This window comes from Rhyacophila brunnea, unplaced genomic scaffold (assembly GCF_057557595.1).
Source record: "Rhyacophila brunnea isolate RB1 unplaced genomic scaffold, BYU_Rbru_1.0 scaffold_10, whole genome shotgun sequence".
NCBI classification, from domain to species: domain Eukaryota; kingdom Metazoa; phylum Arthropoda; class Insecta; order Trichoptera; family Rhyacophilidae; genus Rhyacophila; species Rhyacophila brunnea.
Genome location: NW_028232752.1, coordinates 2374283 through 2394900, shown reverse-complemented (window position 1 = coordinate 2394900; position 20618 = coordinate 2374283). Strand labels below are relative to the sequence as shown.

The following is a 20618-nucleotide window of genomic DNA, read 5'->3' as shown; positions in this document are numbered from 1 at the left end:
ATCAAAACTGGCAGTCGTTACCACTCAGATTACGATTTTTTTTTGTCAAATTTCTAAAATGATTTTCTCATGTAGGTAAATTGAGATTTTTTTTAAACCAATTAGAGATTTTAATAATATAAAATACCTTTTTATTGGTGGATGGGAGAAAATCTATCAAATTAAATAATCAATATATTAATGGCCCGATATACAGCAGTATTCAATATTATTGCTTTTATTAATAAAATAGGAATTAAAATAATTTAGAAAATATCGAAAATAGTCAGTTTTTCATGAAAAGTTGTAGTAAAAATATATTTTTTTTTATGGATTTTTCTTTTCAGTTTTGTTCAGACTGTAGCGCTGTCCCATGGATTTATTTTACCCCTACATTTTTGTTTTATTTAGAATTACGAATTTGTTGTAATTTTGAAAAAAAAAACGGGAAAAGGAACAGAGTCATCGTCATGGTATTTATCGAATGTGAATTCCGAGTAGGTACAATTTTTTCATAGCTGCTTAGGACATTCATTTTTGGGGTACATACCTTGAAGGGATCTATGTACCTACACAAAGACCGCCGTGACAGAAACTACTGAGTTAACTTATGAACATCCGCTTCGGTATGATAGATACATCGGTACTACTATTGCCTGTGGAAACTTCACTGATTACTGATACGCTTACTTTTGTCTATTTTTATATTTATTTGTGATTGTTTGTTTTCCTCAATAAATAAATAAAACCTATGTAAATTTATTTCTTATGATTTTCCTTATTTATATTTGTGTTTTTTTTTCTTTGCAGAACTGAAGGCGCGTCCCCGCGAAGGATGGACGTGAACTTTTCAAACGTAGTGGAGGGCACACGACAATATTTCCAGGGTCTCCCGAAGGCCTCGCCGAACTCAGCGCAATCGCAGAATGAATCTCCGACCGCAGCGGCCGTCCGCCCCTTCCGGTCCGAGGCTCTTCCCGGCCCTTCCGCGGCTCTGCCCGCCCAGCCCGATCACTATCGCAGCGAGGAGGGCTCCTTAGCGCAGTCGGGCTCGCCCACCATGGCCGACTCCCGCCCGCCCTCCGTCGCCGCCGTCCGCCAGGCGCCGGACGCCGCGCCGCCCCCGGCGCTACCCTTTCGCCCGCCTTCGGAACCGCTCCTCGAACCCGAGGCGCACGTCATCCACAAGGCCACCGTTATGCAGCAGGCCCAGGCTCAGGCGCAGCAGAAGCAGCAGAGCTATCTGAACCCTTCGCGCGACCTCGAGAGGCCTCCCTCCGTCAACATGATATCTCCTCCGACGCACATAATCCACAAGCCTCAGAGGGCGCTCCCCGAACCGCCGCAGCGCGCCGAGCCGGAGCGGCAAGACAGGCGCACGCCCAAAGAGGAGCCGAGGATCCCTCCCCACTTCGCCGTGACGGAGGGCGGCCGCTATCCGCCGGAGTCGGCCGCGCCCCGCGATCCTTCGCCCGTCCACCCCGGGAAATACTACTCCCACTTGCCGACTCCGCCGCCGTCCGCCTCCTATCAGAGTCGGTCGCAGACGGCCCCGCAGCAGCGGACCCTCACCGTCCTGCAGGCGCGCCAGCCGAGGACGTCGCTCTCGTATCACGGCTCTGCGTATCCGAAGGAGGCGCTGGCGACCGGCAACGGAAAGATTCTTCACAAGTCTCCTTACGTGTCGTCGTCGCAGCCTTCGGAACTCTACGCGCGACACCAGTACGAGACCGTGACGGTGAGCGGCTCGTCTCCCGCGGACGCCAGACACAGTCCTTCCGTGACAGATTTGTATTTGAAATCTCCGCAGATGACCTCTATGGCCGCGCAATCGGCGCAGAAGCCCTCGCGTCTACCACCCGTCCAGTACTCACGGTCCCAGACCTACCACCCGCCGCAGAATCATCCGGACCGTCCGCCTCCGCCTGAACGGGAGAAGTCGGTCAGCAACCTCTCGAGCGTCAGGCATTATCCCCAGACCGTCCCCCATCAGAAGTCTCGTGCGGTGCCCGTTCCGAAGCCTTCCGGCGCGCAACCGCCGCAAACGCTGTCCGGGCAGCACTCTTACCCTCAGAGAGCAGTCCCTCTGCTTCAGCAGCAGCAACAGCAGCAGCAGATCCACAACTCTTCGTACCACTCTGTACCGCGGGAACCCATCCTGTATGCGTCTCAGAATCATCCGAGGGTTTCCGACCCTTCAGCGTCCGATGGCTTGCCGTCCCGCGTCTCCGGAGCCGCACCTTCCCACGATTACCATTACGCTCGCCGACTTCCTCCCAAAGGGGTACCGAACCATCATACCCCTAGCGTGGCGCCCAGCTATCATGAGAGAATACCCCCTCTCGGCACTGATCACCGGCATCCTTCATCGACTCCCGTCGCGTCGCAGACTCATCCTGGTAGGAGTGCTACGCACCCCAACATCGTCGGTGACTCTACCCACCATTACTCCCGAGTTCCTCCGATGCCCGCTCAGCATCCCACATTGAAGCGTGAATATCATCCGTCCCCCCCTCTCAAGTCTCACCTTCCGACCGGCGGCCACCAGTATGGGAGCGGTAGTCCCGCCCACCAACAGTATCCGGTTATGAACCCCACAGACCATTCGACCGCGCCGGGATCCAGCGGCTCTACTTCGGCTGGATCGTCCGGCTATCAGACGCAGACTCAGTACAGGCAGGCGCCTCTCCTCAAACATTCCTATGCTGCTTCCCCTAAGCATGGGGCGCCGCCCCGGACCCTGCCACCTAAGCAGAGTCTGGCTGCGCACCAGCCACGACCGACGGTCTCCGTCACGAGTCTTGTTACCCAGATGAACGTCATGAGGCAGCAGTCCACCCGGCCGGAGCCGACTGGGGCCCCCGTATCCAAACACCGAAAGGAGTCTCCTCTCGATCTGTCAGTCAAGACTGTTAGAATACCGGCCGACTCCACCGCCCAGGATGATACGGAAAATGCAGCATACGAAAAGCGAGAAGTGGTCCTGCACCGCGGCGGTGTAGTGAATGCAGGCGCCCCTCAAGATCCTTCCGCGGTATCACCCAATATGACAAATCAGAGACAGAGATACCGACCCGAGCCCGATCCGGCGACCTCTCACAAAGTCGACTTCCTGCCTAACTTCAACACCCAGCATCCGGATAAGGCGGCTCAGCGTCTATATAGGGAAACCAGTCAACCGTATCCGCCGAATGCTGTGTCTGCCCGTTATGAGCGCGGATATCCTGAGGCTCACTCCGCTGCCCCCCCGTCACCGTACGTCGGAAGAGCGCCGCCTCATCCCGAACTGCAGCAGAGTTATGCCAATCGTTACGAACCTGCACCTAAGCAGACTTACACGGCGTCCGCCGACTATGGTCGGAGAGTTGATCAAAGTTTACCCAAAATCGACTTGACTATCAATCTGGATGACTACGAGCGGGATCGCCGGAGAAACGCTCAAGCTGCAGCATATCACAGAGAAGAGAGCCGGAAAAGAGAAGCCGGCCGCGTTCCGAGCGGCATCCCTCCCAAATCGTCCAGATACGATTCTTGGAATGTCGACAGGCACGGCAGACCCGATGCGATCCATCCCAGGGAAGCGAATGCATTAGCTGCCCCCGCCCAGCATTATAAAACTTTGAATGGAACCGACCCGCTCGCGGCCGACCGACGTAGACCCTACGATAACCATGTATACGCCAAAAAGTCTGAAAATGTAGAACCCACCCCGTCAAAATATTACCACGGTCACGTTCAGCAACCTCAATCTCAACCCGAAGTATTTTACCAAAAAGTTAGTAATTATCAACACAATTATGATTATAATAATCCACCAGAAAAACTCCCCCTCCCCCCTCCTGCAAAGCAAGAGCTTCACACAATTCAGCAGACCACGCCTGCAGACAAGCGAGTCCTGAGCATTTTGAGAAACAGTCTCGAAGCCAGGAACTATGCGGATAGTCAGAAGGCAACCGACAGTTCCGACGATTGCATCGTTGTGCCGTCCGATAATGACACAGTGCCCTCCGGAGACTTTTCAGAATACCAATCGAAGAAAACGAAGCACATGATCGAACACAGATCTTCCATGGCATCCGTCTCTACTGAGATCGCATCTGGCGCCGTGCCATACAAAGTTCAGGTGCCGAGAGCGGTAGACTCCATCAAGTATGATTCGGATTCTTCTCTAAAATCCATCCGAATCAGAGAAGATCTGCAGAGTAAATCTGTTCCCGTCATCAAAGAGCCTGATGAGGTTGCATCCCTCTCCATTGAAGTGAATGAATCGATTTCGCCGACTGACATGGACATTGCGGCCGTCCTGGCCGCCAGGATCAGAACGAAAGCTGAGTTGAAAGGTTTCACGCAATCTAATAATAATGCTTGCCCCACCAAACCGAAAGCACCCGAAAATAATATTGAAACAAAGGAAAGCGAACCACCGTCGAACACGTCGAAAGCGATTCCTCCTGTCACTCACAGAAGACGGCTTTTCAGCAAAACTGAATCGGATTCGAGTGCCGCCAACGAAACTAGAAAGGAGCCTCCCGCCATAAGAAGCTCTTCGGATTCCTGCATATTTGATTTTCAGGACAGCGGATCTGAGAGCGAAAAGCCAGCGTTGGAAAAGGTGTCTGTGGAAATTGTGTCCAAAGAAAACCAATCCGACGTGGCGAACGTCGAAAAGACTCTCCTGCTTGTTAAATCGGAAGAGAAAACCACCGCTGAAGATGATCCGCTATGGGCGGAGGCCTGTGATAGTTTTTTAGAACAACTCAAAACCGGGAAAATGAAGAAGGCTAGACGGAGAAATTTACCAGTAATCAATAGAGAAAAATCTGAGCCTCCCACGAAGGGTAATCTGATTGATGCAATTAAAATAGAAAAATCTGTGATAGTCAACGTTGTTGACATAGTTAAATCGGACAGGACGAATAATCCTTTTGTTAAAAAAATCAAACAGGAAGTTAAAGAATCTGAAACGAGAGAGTTTCCTTCGGATTCCTCTGATGAGGATCAGCCGCTCATCAATAGAAAAGTAAAGAAGGAAAAGGAAGACAAGCTCAATAACACTCAGCGCTTGCCCGAAGATATCGATATCAATTGGAAGTCTGCCATCATCAAAATAGAAAACACTATGGACTCTTCGGAGATACCTAAAAAGAGCGCTGCTTCTAAATCTAATTGTTCTCTTTCCGAAAGCAAACATCAAACTGACAAGAGCAGCAGTGACGATGAACAATTGATCGTTAAAAAGCGCAAACAAGAAATCTTGAAAAATGAGATCAGCAACTCGGATTCGAGCGACACAGATTCTGATGAACTGATCGTAGCTACGAGATCGAAGACACGTAAAAGTGTGTCATCATTGAAGGGCAGTGATGGAAAATTAATAAAAAGTCCTACAAAAGAGTCTCTGAAGACCCTTAAAGATGACAGTTCCAAATTGAAAAAGCAGGTATTTGGAGATGGGTCTGATTTTCGGCCCGGATGGGAAGAGGAAGTATATAAATTCAAACAGTCCCTCAGAATGCCCCCTCGGCTGATAAACGTAACGCGTCCGCCTCACTGGCCCAGAGTCTCGACATCTCTGCCAGATCTGGACCCCTATCCTAATTCTCCTGCCCCGTCTACTTCCACTGAGGAGTTGTACACTAAAAGGTACGCCTTGAATATTTTCGACGGGCACGAGAAGTCGAAGCACGATCTGGACAGCGATTCGGAGTCTATGTCGAGCTTCTCTATAAATCATAAACCTAATTATGATTCGGAAGCTTCCTGTTCTACTGTGATATCCGCGACAGATAAAAAAATGAAGAGCAAGGCGAAGCAAGATAGCAACTCTTCCATAATAGATCTCCTCATTCAAAAGTGCGGGAAGAAAGATGTTCGGAAAAAGAAAAACAAAGACGACAACGGTGCCCCCAAGATGATCCCCAAATCCACCAACCCTTCTGAGCTTCTAGCCACCCCGAGTCTCTCTCTTGAGAGGGACTCTCACAAGAAGGGAATCAAAGGAGTCATGAAAGGGAAAGTGACCGAAGAGCGTAGCTATCTGGGATCGTTCAGGAAGCAAACTATTTCCACCTTTCGGGCAGCGTTCATTACTAACACTGACGGGTTGCTGGGCGCCACTGAAGAGTTTTCCCCCGTTGTTATGAAATCCAGAACGAGAACTGAAACTCGAGTTTTAAAGCAGCGGGCCACTATCAAGGAAGTTTTCGGGGACGAGAGACCGGCTTCGGCTCCGCCTGTTTCCTGCAGAGAAGAAGAAGAACCAACGCCGGTGGTGCAAATTAAAGTGGCCGATATTAAAAATAAAATTATTCTCAAGAAGAAAATTAAGAAATGTCTCAGTGCCAGAGAAGGCCTGCGAAGCTCTCGCTTAAAAAGAAGTGACGCCAAAGGACGACTGCTTCGTATCAAAAAGAGAAATAATTTTCTTAAATCTCTGTCTTCCAAAAAACTTAAAAGTACAACGACCGTAATTCATAAAGTCAAGAAGGAAGGCGGAGACGGCGGGCCGGTGATGAACGATAAAGACGGCGAAGGAGTGCCGGCTCCCGTTAAGAAACGATTTCGAAAACTTTTCACCCGGAGAAAGTTCAGCTCGGGGTTCGATTATATCCGGAAGAAGAAGAAACTGATCAAGAAGGAAGACGGCCACAAGAGAAAGAGGGGCATTCTGTCTCGACCCAGTCCTGAGTCTGTCCATGACATTCAAAAAGAGATCAAGAATTGGATCATCAACAAAAGCGTGGGAGAGACTGTCCTTCACAGAGCGGCCCGACTGGGATTTACGGTAAGTTATTACAAAAATAAATACAATATAGTACTTATCAAATTTACATTTAAAAAATTATGAAATTCATATTACCAAAATAGATATCATTTCATGTAAAGAAAATCAGTGGACTGACTGGTAGTGCACGGGTAATGAATTTGCCAACAGAGCCCTGGGAGCCAGTCTAGTACTAACAGACTGAACAATGGTTTGGCGGACTCTAGGCAATATGGTGAAATGGGGGATATCTGATGACTAAGGCTGCAATTCAAGCGTTAAGCATATATTTTAATTCATTCTGATTTGACGACATTAAAGTGAAAACAGATATTCATTGATATCATTTTGAGCATTATTGATAGCAAGGTAATATTGCTTATTTGAAAATGTTTACAGCAACATCCAATTTGCATTTTGCTTTATTGTAACTTATCTCTCTCAGTAGGCACGATTGATTTAGTTAGCATCCATGTATAATTAATAATGTAAATGCTCTATTGTTCTCAGGACTGTGTGGCCTATTGCTTGGAGAAATTGGACGTTCCCCCGTCGTGCCGAGACAATGCTGGCTACACAGCCCTTCACGAAGCTTGCTCCAGAGGCCACTTGGATATAGCTAAACTCCTCTTGCAGTATGGAGCCAATGTCTCAGAGGCCGCTCAAGGTGGAATCAGGTAATTGATTTGCATTGATATTCTGTTTTTAAATGCAATTGTCACTGTCGATACCTCTCTTAACTGCAGAGTAGGAAATAAAAATAGAGAGATATTATTGGCCGCTTCACAGTAGAACCTCAATTATTAGAAATTAATAAAATTGAGGGCTAATTCCAAAAAGCGATAAGTCCACATTTGGTCAAAATCGAGAAAAAAATACGCACGTATTCTTTGTATAATTTTACACAATATGTATTGATCTATAAATTCCAAAATGCGACAACCCTACGAAAAAAAATATTTTAAGTCTCGATTTATTACAAAAAGCGCCAAGTCCGTGTTTCATATTATTTAAAGCTTGGTTGATTTCGCGCGTGTTTAAGTCAACCAATAAGGGAACGTTCAATATTGAAAAGAGCGTCTCCCATGCTGTAGCATCTGGTAAACTCATGACAGTGCCATGGAAATATGTGCCTTATGCGGAGTAAATTCAAAAGAGAGGTACAAATAGCGCTATGTCCAATTTTATTTTGCCTATATTTATTACATTTAAGAGTTTATCGGCTGAAACAAATTGCCATTTGGTTCTAATTTCGACATAGAATACAACGGAAAAAATAATCTCACGTTAAAACAAATAATTGAAGCTTGAAACATAAAATCGTTGTTTCCCGAAAATATTGAATTGTGGACTTGTCGCTTTTTGTAATTAGACGCCTCAATTAACCTATTTTACTTCCAAAATACCTATTTCATTGCAATTTTTGAAAATTACAATTTTTTTTAAAGTTGATTTGTTCCTATAATCATATGAAACTGATGTACATCGGATGCTCAAGAATTCTTTCTCAGTTCAGTTACTAAACTTCTATACAGTTAATCATTTTAAAGTTATTTTATATACAGGATTATCGAACTTATGGTATGAATTTCATAGTCCTGTCATTTACAACCGAGCATAAGCGTTGGACTATCATGCCGTGGGTCCCAGGTTCGAATCCTGGGTCTGGCAAGTACACATATTGTTTTTCAATATGTGTGTGAGTCAGGGTATGGACCTAATAGGTTGAGCAAGTGGCTGACATCCATTTCTCGTAAAAAAAATCTGTTAATACAAAACCTCTACTCTGTGGAGGCCCATATGATCCTATTAGGATCGGACATGGTCGAAAAAAAAAAAAAAATATTTCACACATTTTTTGACATATCGCCAGTTGAAAGTTGTAGTTGATCTGACACAATAGACCATTTCTTCACTGCACAAATGCATAAAAATCGTACTATGAAAATGGTAAATCTTCAACAGTCGTACTGCGAAAATTAAGGTCAGAATTTGAGCAAGATGATTAAAAATTTGAAGAGATTGGTAGTGTTTTTGATCACCTGACACCTGTGCATGTTCGTCCAGCCCGAAAAATCATCTTCAGTGATAAGGCACATTTTCACCTCATACTGGGTTCATTAATAAGCAAAACAGCCATATTTGGGGCGAGGAAAACCCACAAATGATTCAAGAGAGGCCATTGCATACCGCGAAAGTTACAGTTTAGTGTGGTTTTTGGGCTGGAGGCATCAATGGACTCTACCTTTTCCAAAATTATGAAAGAGCGACTGTTACATTCAATGGCTTCCGCTGTAGGCAAATGATAACTGACTTTCTGCAGCCGGAATTTGAAGATTTTGATTTCGAAAACATGGTTTCAATAGGATGGGGTGACATGCCATACAGCTTGTGTAACAAACACTGATTTTATTGCGTATAAAGTTCAATGGGCTCTTAATTTTAATTGGCGTCAATATCTTGCAATTTGACTTTGTTGGATTTCTTTTTGTGGGGTTATGCCAAAGGAAGTGTTTATGCCAACAATCCGCAAACTCTTGACACGCTCCGAGATTATAAAGTCATTGTAAATTCGCATAAGCGGATCGTGAACTCCAAAATTGCCTGGAGAGATCGATTAAAATTAATATGTTTGCAAAATGTTAAGTTAATGTGTTTTATTTAGAAAACAAATTCGTACCAGAACTTGTATAATAACCCTTTATTTTATACATTAAACATAGCAAAAATATTTCACATCTCTGCGATTTTTTGCATTTCAGTAGAGTTTCCTCTTAATCAAAAATAACATTCATACAAGCACTGCAATTCTGTGTTGTAACCAAGCTTTCTTTGTCCATTGCAGGCCACTGCATGAAGCCTGCGAGAACGGCTACATCGAGATCATCCGACTCCTGCTGTCGTACGGGGCGGATCCCTTGCTGGCCACCTACACGGGTCAGACGCCCATCTCTCTGAGCGGGGGCAAGGCGGCCCGGCTTCTGCAGCTGCACCTCAACGATGTACAGGGAAATGTGCCGCAACCTTGGCACTTTAATGGCCCCTGTAAACTCTTAGGTAAGATATCTCTAATTAATCAAATTAATTATGGTTTTATTTAGATATGACACAGTTCAGCATTTGTTTCCCACTGTCTAAGCCGCCCTAAGGCTAGAAAAATTAATTCTATGAATGAAGAAATTCAAAGAATGATTTCAAATTCACATGTTGTTTATTTCAATGTATGTTTGATCCAGAGCAATGGACCCAATCAATTGAGCCAGTGTCTCTTAAATGGTAGCAAAAGAAAAATTAATATTCAATAATATGTTGGCACATTGAAAGATGATGGTCTGTTTCAACACAGGTTTACAATGTACAAACATACTTTTGTTTGCAACGTATGTAAGTTTAAAAAAATCATAAAGATTCGCGTTTCAGGGTTTATCTTGGCAATAATGCCACATTTTATTATTTATGAAATTGATTAGTAGAGTACATCTAAGATTGTTGCTGTTGTCGACATAATATATATATATTCTGTTTTATTGTTTAATTTGTATTTTTTTTGAATTATTGCAGTTTTTTTTTATTTTATTTCTTTTGTATAAAACTATTATTTGCTTTGTTTTTTTTCTCTAACTGATTATTCTAAATGTCATGTTGTGAACGTCCTGAATTGATGCGTCTAATTCCAAAAAGCGATAAGTCCACATTTGGTCAAAATCGAGAAAAAAATACGCACGTATTCTTTGTATAATTTTACACAATATGTATTGATCTATAAATTCCAAAACGCGACATAACCCTTCAAAAAAAATATTTTAAGTCTCGATTTATTACAAAAAGCTCCAAGTCCGTGTTTCATATTATTTAAAGCTTGGTTGATTTCGCGCGTGTTTAAGTCAACCAATAAGGGAACGTTCAATATTGAAAAGGGCGTCTCCCATGCTATAGCATCTGGTAAACTCATGACAGTACCACGGAAATATGTGCCTTATGCGGAGTAAATTAAAGAGTGAAGTACAAATAGCGCTACGTCCAATTTTATTTTGCCTATATTTATTACATTTAAGAGTTTATCGGCTGAAACAAATTGCCATTTGGTTCTAATTTCGACATAGAATACAACGGAAAAAATAATCTCATGTTAAAACAAATAATTGAACTTGAAACATAAAAACGTTGTTTCCCGAAAATATTGAATTGTGGACTTGTCGCTTTTTGTAATTAGACGCCTCAATTAATAATTTGTTATGTACTCAACGTGTCTTTTTTAAATAAATAAAATAAATATGTGTGCAATATAGCAGTGTGAAGTTTGCTAATTTTGCAATGTCAAATGATAATTCAATTATTAGCTTTTGTAACTTTTTTTTTTGTTTTACTTTCATACATTTAGGTTCCATCCATATATTGTGAAGGTTTTATCAATGTCTTGCATATCTAACAACTGGTCTTAATTTAAAAAAGTGACATGAGGATAGCATCCTTTCTGTGGCCTATTTGCTCCTGCTTAGTAGCGAACATTGTAATTTGCAATAAAAAGTATCAAGTTATAGTTTTAAATTTATACAGAATTTGTAGTTTTTTAGCATTCTTCTTCATCTCATGATGTTTTTTTAATCTTTCAGATCCTGTTGACAGCGGCTACGATGCGGTGGCCCACCCCCCTACGGCTTCGCCTTCACCTGCCCCTCTGCATCATATAGAATTAATATCGGCCTCCACCCCGCTGCCCCCTCTGTACCGCCTCAAACCGACACCTCACACTTCCACGTCCAACTCTGACTCGGAGAGAAGCAACACCTGTTCCGACTCGGGCCTCTGGTGTCTTCTCCAGGACCTGGCGGCTCTGCTCCAAGTCAAGTCCCGAGACGCCCTCCTCAAGCAGATACACTGTGGGCCGGGACCTCCCAGGGACTCCCTCAAAGAGCTGAGGATGCAAGAGTTCCTGGACCGCGCCCAGTGCCAGCAGTTGATGTCGGCCGGGGAAAAAATCAATATTAGAGCCTCTAAAATAGCTCTGGTGCGCTATACAGATAAAGTGAAACAACTCTTAAATACAGAAACAGTTGTGGTCAGATGATAAACAATATAAGACTGTTTTAGTGTTCTGTGATTCAAGCGATTTGCACAATATAGACATAAACCGTGCAATCAATTCGCTGTGCATAATGAATTAATGAATTGAAAAAAAACAACCCACGATAAAGTTAAAAACAATGAATTTTATTCAAAATCAGTTTTTGTCTCAGTTACCGATGACTCTTATTATCTGTTTTAAGTTGATTTTAGTTAGTATGTACCCTAATTTGTTTTTTATATTATTATTTAATTCATAGGCCGATATTGAAGTATATTATTAAACAAATGAATATAATATATGGCAAATGGAATATCATTCCACCGCCTTCAGAAAGAGAATAGAATATTTTTTTATTTGTTAAATGAACTTTTATGATTTATTTATTATAGGTGACATTTTATTATGTTAACTTTTTACGTTATTTAGGTACTTAAACATTGTTATTATTGTCGAGTGTGCGAAAGAATTTGTTTTAATTTAAATTAATTTTCATTGGATTAACAATATTATTAAAGTAAGAGGTAATGGGTATTAAAAAGAGAAGGAATAATATACTCGCGCGGGCTGTCGGTCCTCCGCCGCGTCCGCCCTGATTTTACGTTATTTTTGTTAAATAATCCGATTTATAAATAAATTTGTATATATTTTATGAAATGAATTCCAGCTGTATCAGTGTTTATTAGGTGCTTTAAAATTAGTGACGTACGCTCTTACGCTCTAGGTCCTAGGATTACGAAAACTATTGTAATATGTTAAGTTAAGCATATCACAAATTATTTTATATTATTATATAAATATGCTAACGAATGTACAGCGATTCCTTATGGTAATTTAATGAAATAATTATAACGTGTTGTCTGATTTTCCGTTGAAATTAAAATTGTCGTAATAAATTGATTGTAGCATAATTGGCGCACGCGATGTTCAATCGGGCGCGAGGATCAACGGAGAATATTTACATTTACACAAGAAAACTGTGATTTAATAAGTTTGTTAGGGAGGATGCAATTTTACGAGTCTAGAATGAAATTGACTTGTAAGTCTCTGTTCTATTATGTTTACGAATTAATGTAACACGTGATTTGTTCTTTATAAAAACCTATGCGACTAGAAAATTATTACAATTTGATAATATAATATTTTTTTCAATCGACATTACCTGTGTTTTTTTTTACCTGTTTCATTCTTCCGATAAGTCATTTACAAGATACAGTAAAACCTCATTAATAAGAACATGGTAATTCGAAATTCGCCTTGCATCGAAATTTTTGTGAAAAAAACAGTCCCTTGAACATTATTTTCACATAAAACCACACCTTTAATTCGAATTTCGTAATATGAAATGATTTCAGAGTCCTGACATATAAAAATATTCAATAAATCGTAATAAAGTACATTATCTCATAAGCCTGGAATGAGAATTGTGAAAGACTTTTTTTTAAACATCTTAAATTGCTTATTTTATGAAGGTAATAAAACAATCCTGACATTTTATGACACATTAACTATTATAACACATCAGTGGCACAACTGCACTCCACTCAAAGGAAAACAATAACTCACATGTTTCAGGGCTGTAGGTATTAATTGTTGATTGTTTATTGGGTTTTCACATAGTTTTACTAGAAAACTAATGCCTAACAATAATTGTGTTGACAAATTGGAAAAATAAAAAGTATTTCGTATTTTTTTATAATTCTAGCTCAACACAGGATGGTAAATACCTAACTCATGGCCCCCACAATGGGGGGGGCTGACAGGGCTCTAGCCTAGAGGCCCGGGCTCAGGAAGGGCCCGGCGTGATGAGTCGACCGATAAGTGAGATAAACACAGACCACAAATTTGCTCTAATAGTAAAAAAAGTCACCTGCACTATTTTAGTTAAATAATTATTAACAATTAAAATATTTGATTGTACGATGCAATTTTTAACTGTGTGCCGATACTCGACAACTCCATAATAATTCAAATGGATGTACATATTAAAATACAAAAAATCGCTAAAAATAAACCTTAATTTTACCGCGTACACCATGGAAAATGCTACTGTAGTGCGTCACACTGCCTTTACCTTTAGCGATAGGTAGGGGGGCCCGCCAAACATCCTAGCCTGGGGGCCCGGTTCAGGATGTGCGGGCCATGACCTACCTACATTACTTGGTAACTTCAATTAATGAATTAATGACGCATGGTATTTGCACAAATTTTAATTTTAAAGAATTGTATCGGAAATTTGGTAGGCATATAATCTATGATCGTCATAAACAAAATTAATTATAATCAAAAAAAAAAAAAATTTCAAATTTCAGTATTTTTCCTGCCATACATTTCGTAATTCAATTTTTTTTTCGATTTTCGGTTGTGTGGAATTCGTATTAACGAAGTTTTACTGCAATTATTTGGTTGGCCTAGTTGGAGGAGCGGCCATCTTTGCAGCCGGTCAAAAAAATATGTTGTTTTTTGATGAAATGGAACTCTTCACAGAATATGTCACCTTGGACGATTGTCGTCGACTCCAACTTGATATAGATAACATTATATTAGATTGGGGCAGGCGTAACAAACTGGACTTCAATATTGAAAAATGCAATATTTTATCGTTTACCAGAGCCAATATTCGATGCATGGCAGAGTTCTTCGCATCCATGAATTGACTTCAATATATGTTCAAAATTTTATCTCAGTTCTTTATCGTAATTACTATATTACCAGAATGGAATTAGATTAGTGAGGCCTCCATTTAGCTAGTGGATTTATTTATGCCGACAATGATAATGATACAAATATTTAAATTATATCGCCAATATTGTTGAATGGCGTTTAAATATTTTTGGATTATATGAGCGTCTAATTACAAAAAGCGACAAGTCCACAATCCGATACTTGCAGGAAATAACGTTTTTATGTTTCAAGCTTCAATTATTTGTTTTAACTTGAGATTATTTTTTCCGTTGTATTCTATGTCGAAATTAGAACCAAATGGCAATTTGTTTCAGCCGATAAACTCTTAAATGTAATAAATATAGGCAACATAAAATTGGACGTAGCGCTACTTGTACCTCACTTTTAATTTATTCCACATAAGGCAAATATTTCCGTGGCACTGTCATGAGTTTACCAGATGCTACAGCATGGGAGACGCCATTTACAATATTGAACGTTCCCTCATTGGTTGACTTAAATACGCGAGAGATCAACCAAGCTTTAAATAATATGAAACACAGACTTGGCGCTTTTTGTAATAAATCGAGACTTGAAATATTTTTTTTTCGTAGGGTTTTGTCGCGTTTTGGAATTTATAGATCAATATGTATTGTGTAAAATTATACAAAGAATACGTGCGTATTTTTTTCTCGATTTTGACGAAATGTGGACTTATCGCTTTTTGGAATTAGACGCTTCATATTAGCTAATTAAATTTAAATAATTTTCATTGGCTCAAAAAAAAAAGTGAATGGTAACAGCCATAATATACTTAAAAAAATAAAATGGAACATTATGTATTACGGTATTGCCATCTAGAAATATCACATTTTTTATGAACATATAAATTCATAGGACTGACAGTGGAATTAGCTTAAGGAGGTCTTCATTTAGCACCTGGATTAAATTGATTTAGGCCAGTCTTTCCCAAAGTGGGCGATAACGCCCCCTTGTGGGCACTGGAGGCTTTCAGGGGGGCAGTAGAAAGCTCAAAGAAATTAGGGGGCGTTAAGGAAATCTAGAGGGGCGACAGCAGGCAAATTCTATCTATAAAAATCCGACGGAATCTAGACACGAAACCACTTGAGATGCATGCGTCGAAATGCATTAGATTCATCCTTCACATTAGTTTTAAATTTTACATTTTTAAATCACTAGTTTTAAATTCAAAGCCTTCTTTAAATGTTAATAAAAATATTTCTAAATATGATTAAGTATGAGTTTTATTTCCTCTCATTGAAACATTCTTTGATCTCAGAAATAGGATATGAGTCACACCCTATCTATCCTATCCATAATAATGCATCTTTAAAAATTATATTTGCAATAACTGTTTTTAAGATACGCAACAGATGGTAATGTAACAAGGTAAGTTAAAAAATATGGGGGGCACTAGATTTTTTTAAAATCTCAAAGTGGGCCTGTTTTCGAAATAAGTTTTAGAACCTGTGATTTAGGCTGATGATGACAATGATATAAATATTTATATTATATCATTCATATATCATCATTTTTGCTGAATGGCCTTTAAATATTTTTGGGTTATATTAGGTTATTAAACTTTCACTTTCAACTTTCTGATTTGACATCGAGTAGTTTAGTGCATGCCTCAAGCAGAGAGTCTCGCTGTCTATATAGTTCATAAAAATTTACACTTCGATGGATTCTCAAGTGACAGACAAAATTATTCTCGGTAATACAGTGCCATCACGAAGTGAACTTGGAAAACTACCGAAAACAGTGAGTCTATCCATCTAGTGCAGAGGGGGGCAAACCGCGGCCCGCGGGCCGCATGTGGCCCGCCGGGTATTTTTTTGCGGCCCGCCATCATTAACTGTACTTCTGATTACGAATAACTTTTTTATAATTTAAAAAAAAATATTGACAATAGATTAAAATTTGTTTAGCAATAGTACGCGATCCATTTTCAATAGATATTATTAGTGTCCGACAGAGCTACAACTTGAGATTATTGATCTGCAGTGTGATACTGATTTAAGAGAATTGCATCGCCGTGAAGAAATCTCAAATTTTACAATGCCCTTAATTCAGATAAATTCGACCAACTTAAAGATTATGCAAGAAAAATGTTCGTTATTATTGGATCAACCTATATATAAGAACAAACATTTTCGATCATGAACCTCAATAAAAATTCTTTACGATCAAATATCTCCGATGCCCATTTACAAGCAGTTTTGAGAATATCAACTACACAATTAACACCTTAATTTAAAAAAATGTAAAAAAAAAACAGTTTCATTCTTCTCATTAATTTTTTTTTAATGTTTATTTTTCGTGATAATAAATAGTGTATATCTAAAAATGGTATTTTACTTGCGGCCCGCCGCTCATTTTGAATTCTTGAATTTGGCCCTCCATCCAAAAAGTTTGCCCCCCCCTGATCTAGTGAGTGCACTTTGTAATACGTGAATGATAAAATCGGTGTTCTGGCAGAAGACACTAATTCGAAAAAATTACATATTGAGTTAGTTATACCAAAATTTTCCTTATTTCAAACTTAACCGTCTGGATAAACACACTAATTTTTATAAAATATACATTTGCTTAAAAACAGTTGTGTGCAAACGAATTAAATGAAAAATTACAAAATTTTGCCTGGAAATAACAACTAATTGAGTTAGTGTTTTTTTTTTTTTCCATTTTATTTTTCATTTTATACTGGCAAGCGACTTAGTGTCTATAGTCTCTAAAACAAAATGATCTGATAGATTGACAGAACCTGATTAACAATTATATCGTCACTATTCTGGCAGAAGACACTAATTCGAAAAAATGACATATTGAGTTAGTTATACCAAAATGTTCCTTATTTCAAACTTTACCGTCTGGAAACCCTCTTAATAAATAAACAGTCTTTATTTTAAAGTCATCCTTTTTACGATTACTTAATAAACTCACATGATAGACCATTATTTCAAACATTTTAACAACTTCAAAGTCAAATTACTCAAAACTAGTATTCTCCAGTTAGTGTGTTCTGCCAGAACAGAGACGATATATTGCTTTTAATCATCACAGTCCTTTTATTTATTCATTTATTGTTTTGTTACCAAAATCGACAACAAGTCACTGATGTATAAAACACATTAAAAAGATTATTTACATGTAGTCCAGGTGCGTTACCTAACAACCCGTATACATAATCAGAGAGACGCACTTTCTTCTGTGGTTTGTCTACTTGAGATGATGGTATACACGAAAAGTTATGGTACCAGGTCGGGAAGCGGTCGTGACACCCAATCCTCACCTTTGTAACTTGTTACTTGATGAGAATCCCGCGCGTACATCGGATTCGTCGGAATTAGGGATTCCAATCCCGGGATCCCGAACTATTTTCGATACCTATGAATCCTGAGATTGGTAAACATAATCCCGAAACTTTTGGGACTAATTTTTTTTATTAATTTTTATGAAAAATAAAATAAAAACGAAGATATAACAGAAAAAATACTTTTAATAACATATAAATAAATTGAGTTTGGTTGAAGTTTGATTTATTACCCACGTGTTGCCAATTCATTCTATTTTTTCACATAAATTAATAAAAATGAGAAAGATTGGAAAAAAACAATGCTTCGCACTTTTAACAAAGTGATTCCACCATGATCTCATACGTTTTACGACTGTTTCATATTTGGCTAACTAATTAGATTTATGAAACGGAAAGCTCATAAACCATGATTTACTTATTTTAAATCTCGCTAACCCATTCATTACGTCTTTACTATCAGAAATAGAAATCTTCTATAATATAATAATATCATATTATAGAATATATTATGTAAACACTGAACACAATATTGATTCAACGAAATTTTATAAATGAAAATCGTTTAGACTTGTAAATAGTTTATCATAAACTGCAGGTAATATCCGTGAAGTGAATTTGAGAAATAGAAGAAATAAATCAAGAAATATTTAGTTTGACGTTTTACTCATTTATACCTAAACTGTCTTCTTTTATAGAAAGTAAACCATTGCGTACAACCAAAAAATGCTATTCTGGAGACCCACTTGTTCACAGGGATAATCACCGGATAATAAATAACCATTTTTTGCTGCCTTACGCAATCATAACATCAGAAAAATAATAAATCAATTTATTTAAATGAATTAGAGGATGGAAATTATTAAATAGAAAAAGTAGAGCTCTTTTAAGGTGATACATAATAATATTTTAATGGATGTAAAATGCATTAAAATCTGAACTCTATCATAACATCAGGGAAATTAATGCATTTGTTATTATTATTGTTATTTTTTATTATCCTTTTAAAATAATAACAATTTAAATTTGAAAATATGATGATCAACAAAAAATCACAGGCTGCCTGGGTACCAAAATTGGATTCAGATTAAATGACGAAATACTTGATGCTTTGGTATTACTTCGGGCATATTATTCAGTGTCATAGTGTTTTAATTACTTAAATCTTTCATTTTTTATATTGTATTTATTGTCAACACGATAGGATATTTTTTATTTTAATTGAACTTTGTAGCGCGGGACCTCCGAATACTTTCTTACTCGCACAGCGGCCATCGCCTACAGTCAACGCGGGCGCCCCCACCACAGCGCCTTCCCACTATCGAGTCGTTCCCCACCGGCGTTATCGGCTGGACGGCGAGGAAGGGGTCGCCTAGTTGGCAATATAAGGCGACACACGGCCTAGAAACATCAGTTAACCTTGGCCAGCTTGGCCCTGACTTAGCATAGTAGTCTTGCTTACACTGACAACGGTACACACGGCTTTCCGTGACTCTATCAGTGTACAGTGAGCTATTGTGGTGAGCCAGGTACGAGCTCAGGTTTCGCCATAGTTATACCTTCGACAACACAACGAACCCTTACGTATTTATTAAGGAAGTACCTACTTTCACCCCTTATAACTTATATTTGTATTTGTTATCTTTTCATAAATAAATGAAACTTTTTTACTTTCACATTATTATTTATATTACAATATTAATTATTTACTCCATTAAACCTATGTATTTCCAAGATTGAACGTACACAATATTAACAATAAATGTCTTTAACAGTGTAAATTTTATTATACTAGATATTTTTGACTGATTTTATCAACAATATTTGTATATATAAAAATTTTATATTAACTATTGAAAAACATGCCAATCCCGGGATTGTCAATTTGTAATCCCGAAATCCTGGGATCAAGATTTTGGCTCGGGATTGGATTCCCTAGTCGGAATCATATAAAGTTTGTTTTGCAATTCGTCTACCTGAGATGATAGTATACACGAAAAGATATAGTACCATGCCAAGGAGTCTACGAGGCTCCCACTCCTCACATCCTCGATGGGCACCGCTAGCGCGCCTCTGATTCACCTGCATAATATGATATACCTACACGGTCTATTTTGTAATTCGTCTACCTAAGACGATAGTAAGTATCATGGCCCCACATCCTGAAGCGGGCCCCCAGGCCAGGATGTTGAGCGGGCCCCATACCTAGTGCTAAGGTTGAGGGCTGGGTGATGCTCTACACCAGTGATACTCAACCTGCGGCCCTTTAAGCTTTTATGTGCGGCCCGAAACACATTTATTATCAGGAATTTCGTATATCTTGAGATTCGTTTCGACTTTGACGCACAGATAGTGACACCCGAAGAGGATTGTCATTATGGTGCACATCAGATCTGGTATGCGAGTGTTGCTATTGCACACGATTAATTTAAAAAACACGCATAATTTTTAAAATCTCAAAAATGTTTTGTAAAAAAGGGGCGGTTTCATGATTTTTTTTGTCACACCAGTAGTGATGCGGCCTGCGTTACTTTACAAATATGTGTATTTGGCCCGAAGAAAAAAGAGAGTGAGTATCATTGCTCTACACTTTAGTATTCCCTAAATGGTATATCCAATGGAACCCCAGGGTTCCGCAATGTAAAATTAAGGGCATTCTGTGTATTTTTAGTGATTTTTCGTATTTTTATATAAACTCAATTGAATTAGTGAGTTTTCAGCGCATGCATTCAATTATGAAGAATCGCGACCATCTTTGGTGATAGTCAGGTAACATGCGATCCTTCAATATAATTGATACAATTTCAGGAAGC

General features: G+C 39.5%; 1 protein-coding gene across 1 annotated transcript in view; it reads left to right on the top strand.

Annotated features, from left to right (window-relative positions):
- LOC147078812 (uncharacterized) overlaps positions 1-12965 on the top strand; it is a 186268-nt gene extending 173303 nt beyond the window's left edge. The window contains exons 4-7 of the mRNA XM_085949683.1: positions 790-6763; positions 7253-7419; positions 9588-9799; positions 11356-12965. Of these exons, the coding sequence (XP_085805809.1) occupies positions 815-6763; positions 7253-7419; positions 9588-9799; positions 11356-11810 (6783 nt within the window). The 5' untranslated portion in view covers positions 790-814 and the 3' untranslated portion in view covers positions 11811-12965. The remainder of the gene's footprint in view (positions 1-789; positions 6764-7252; positions 7420-9587; positions 9800-11355) is intronic.
- Positions 12966-20618: the final 7653 nt, after the last annotated feature.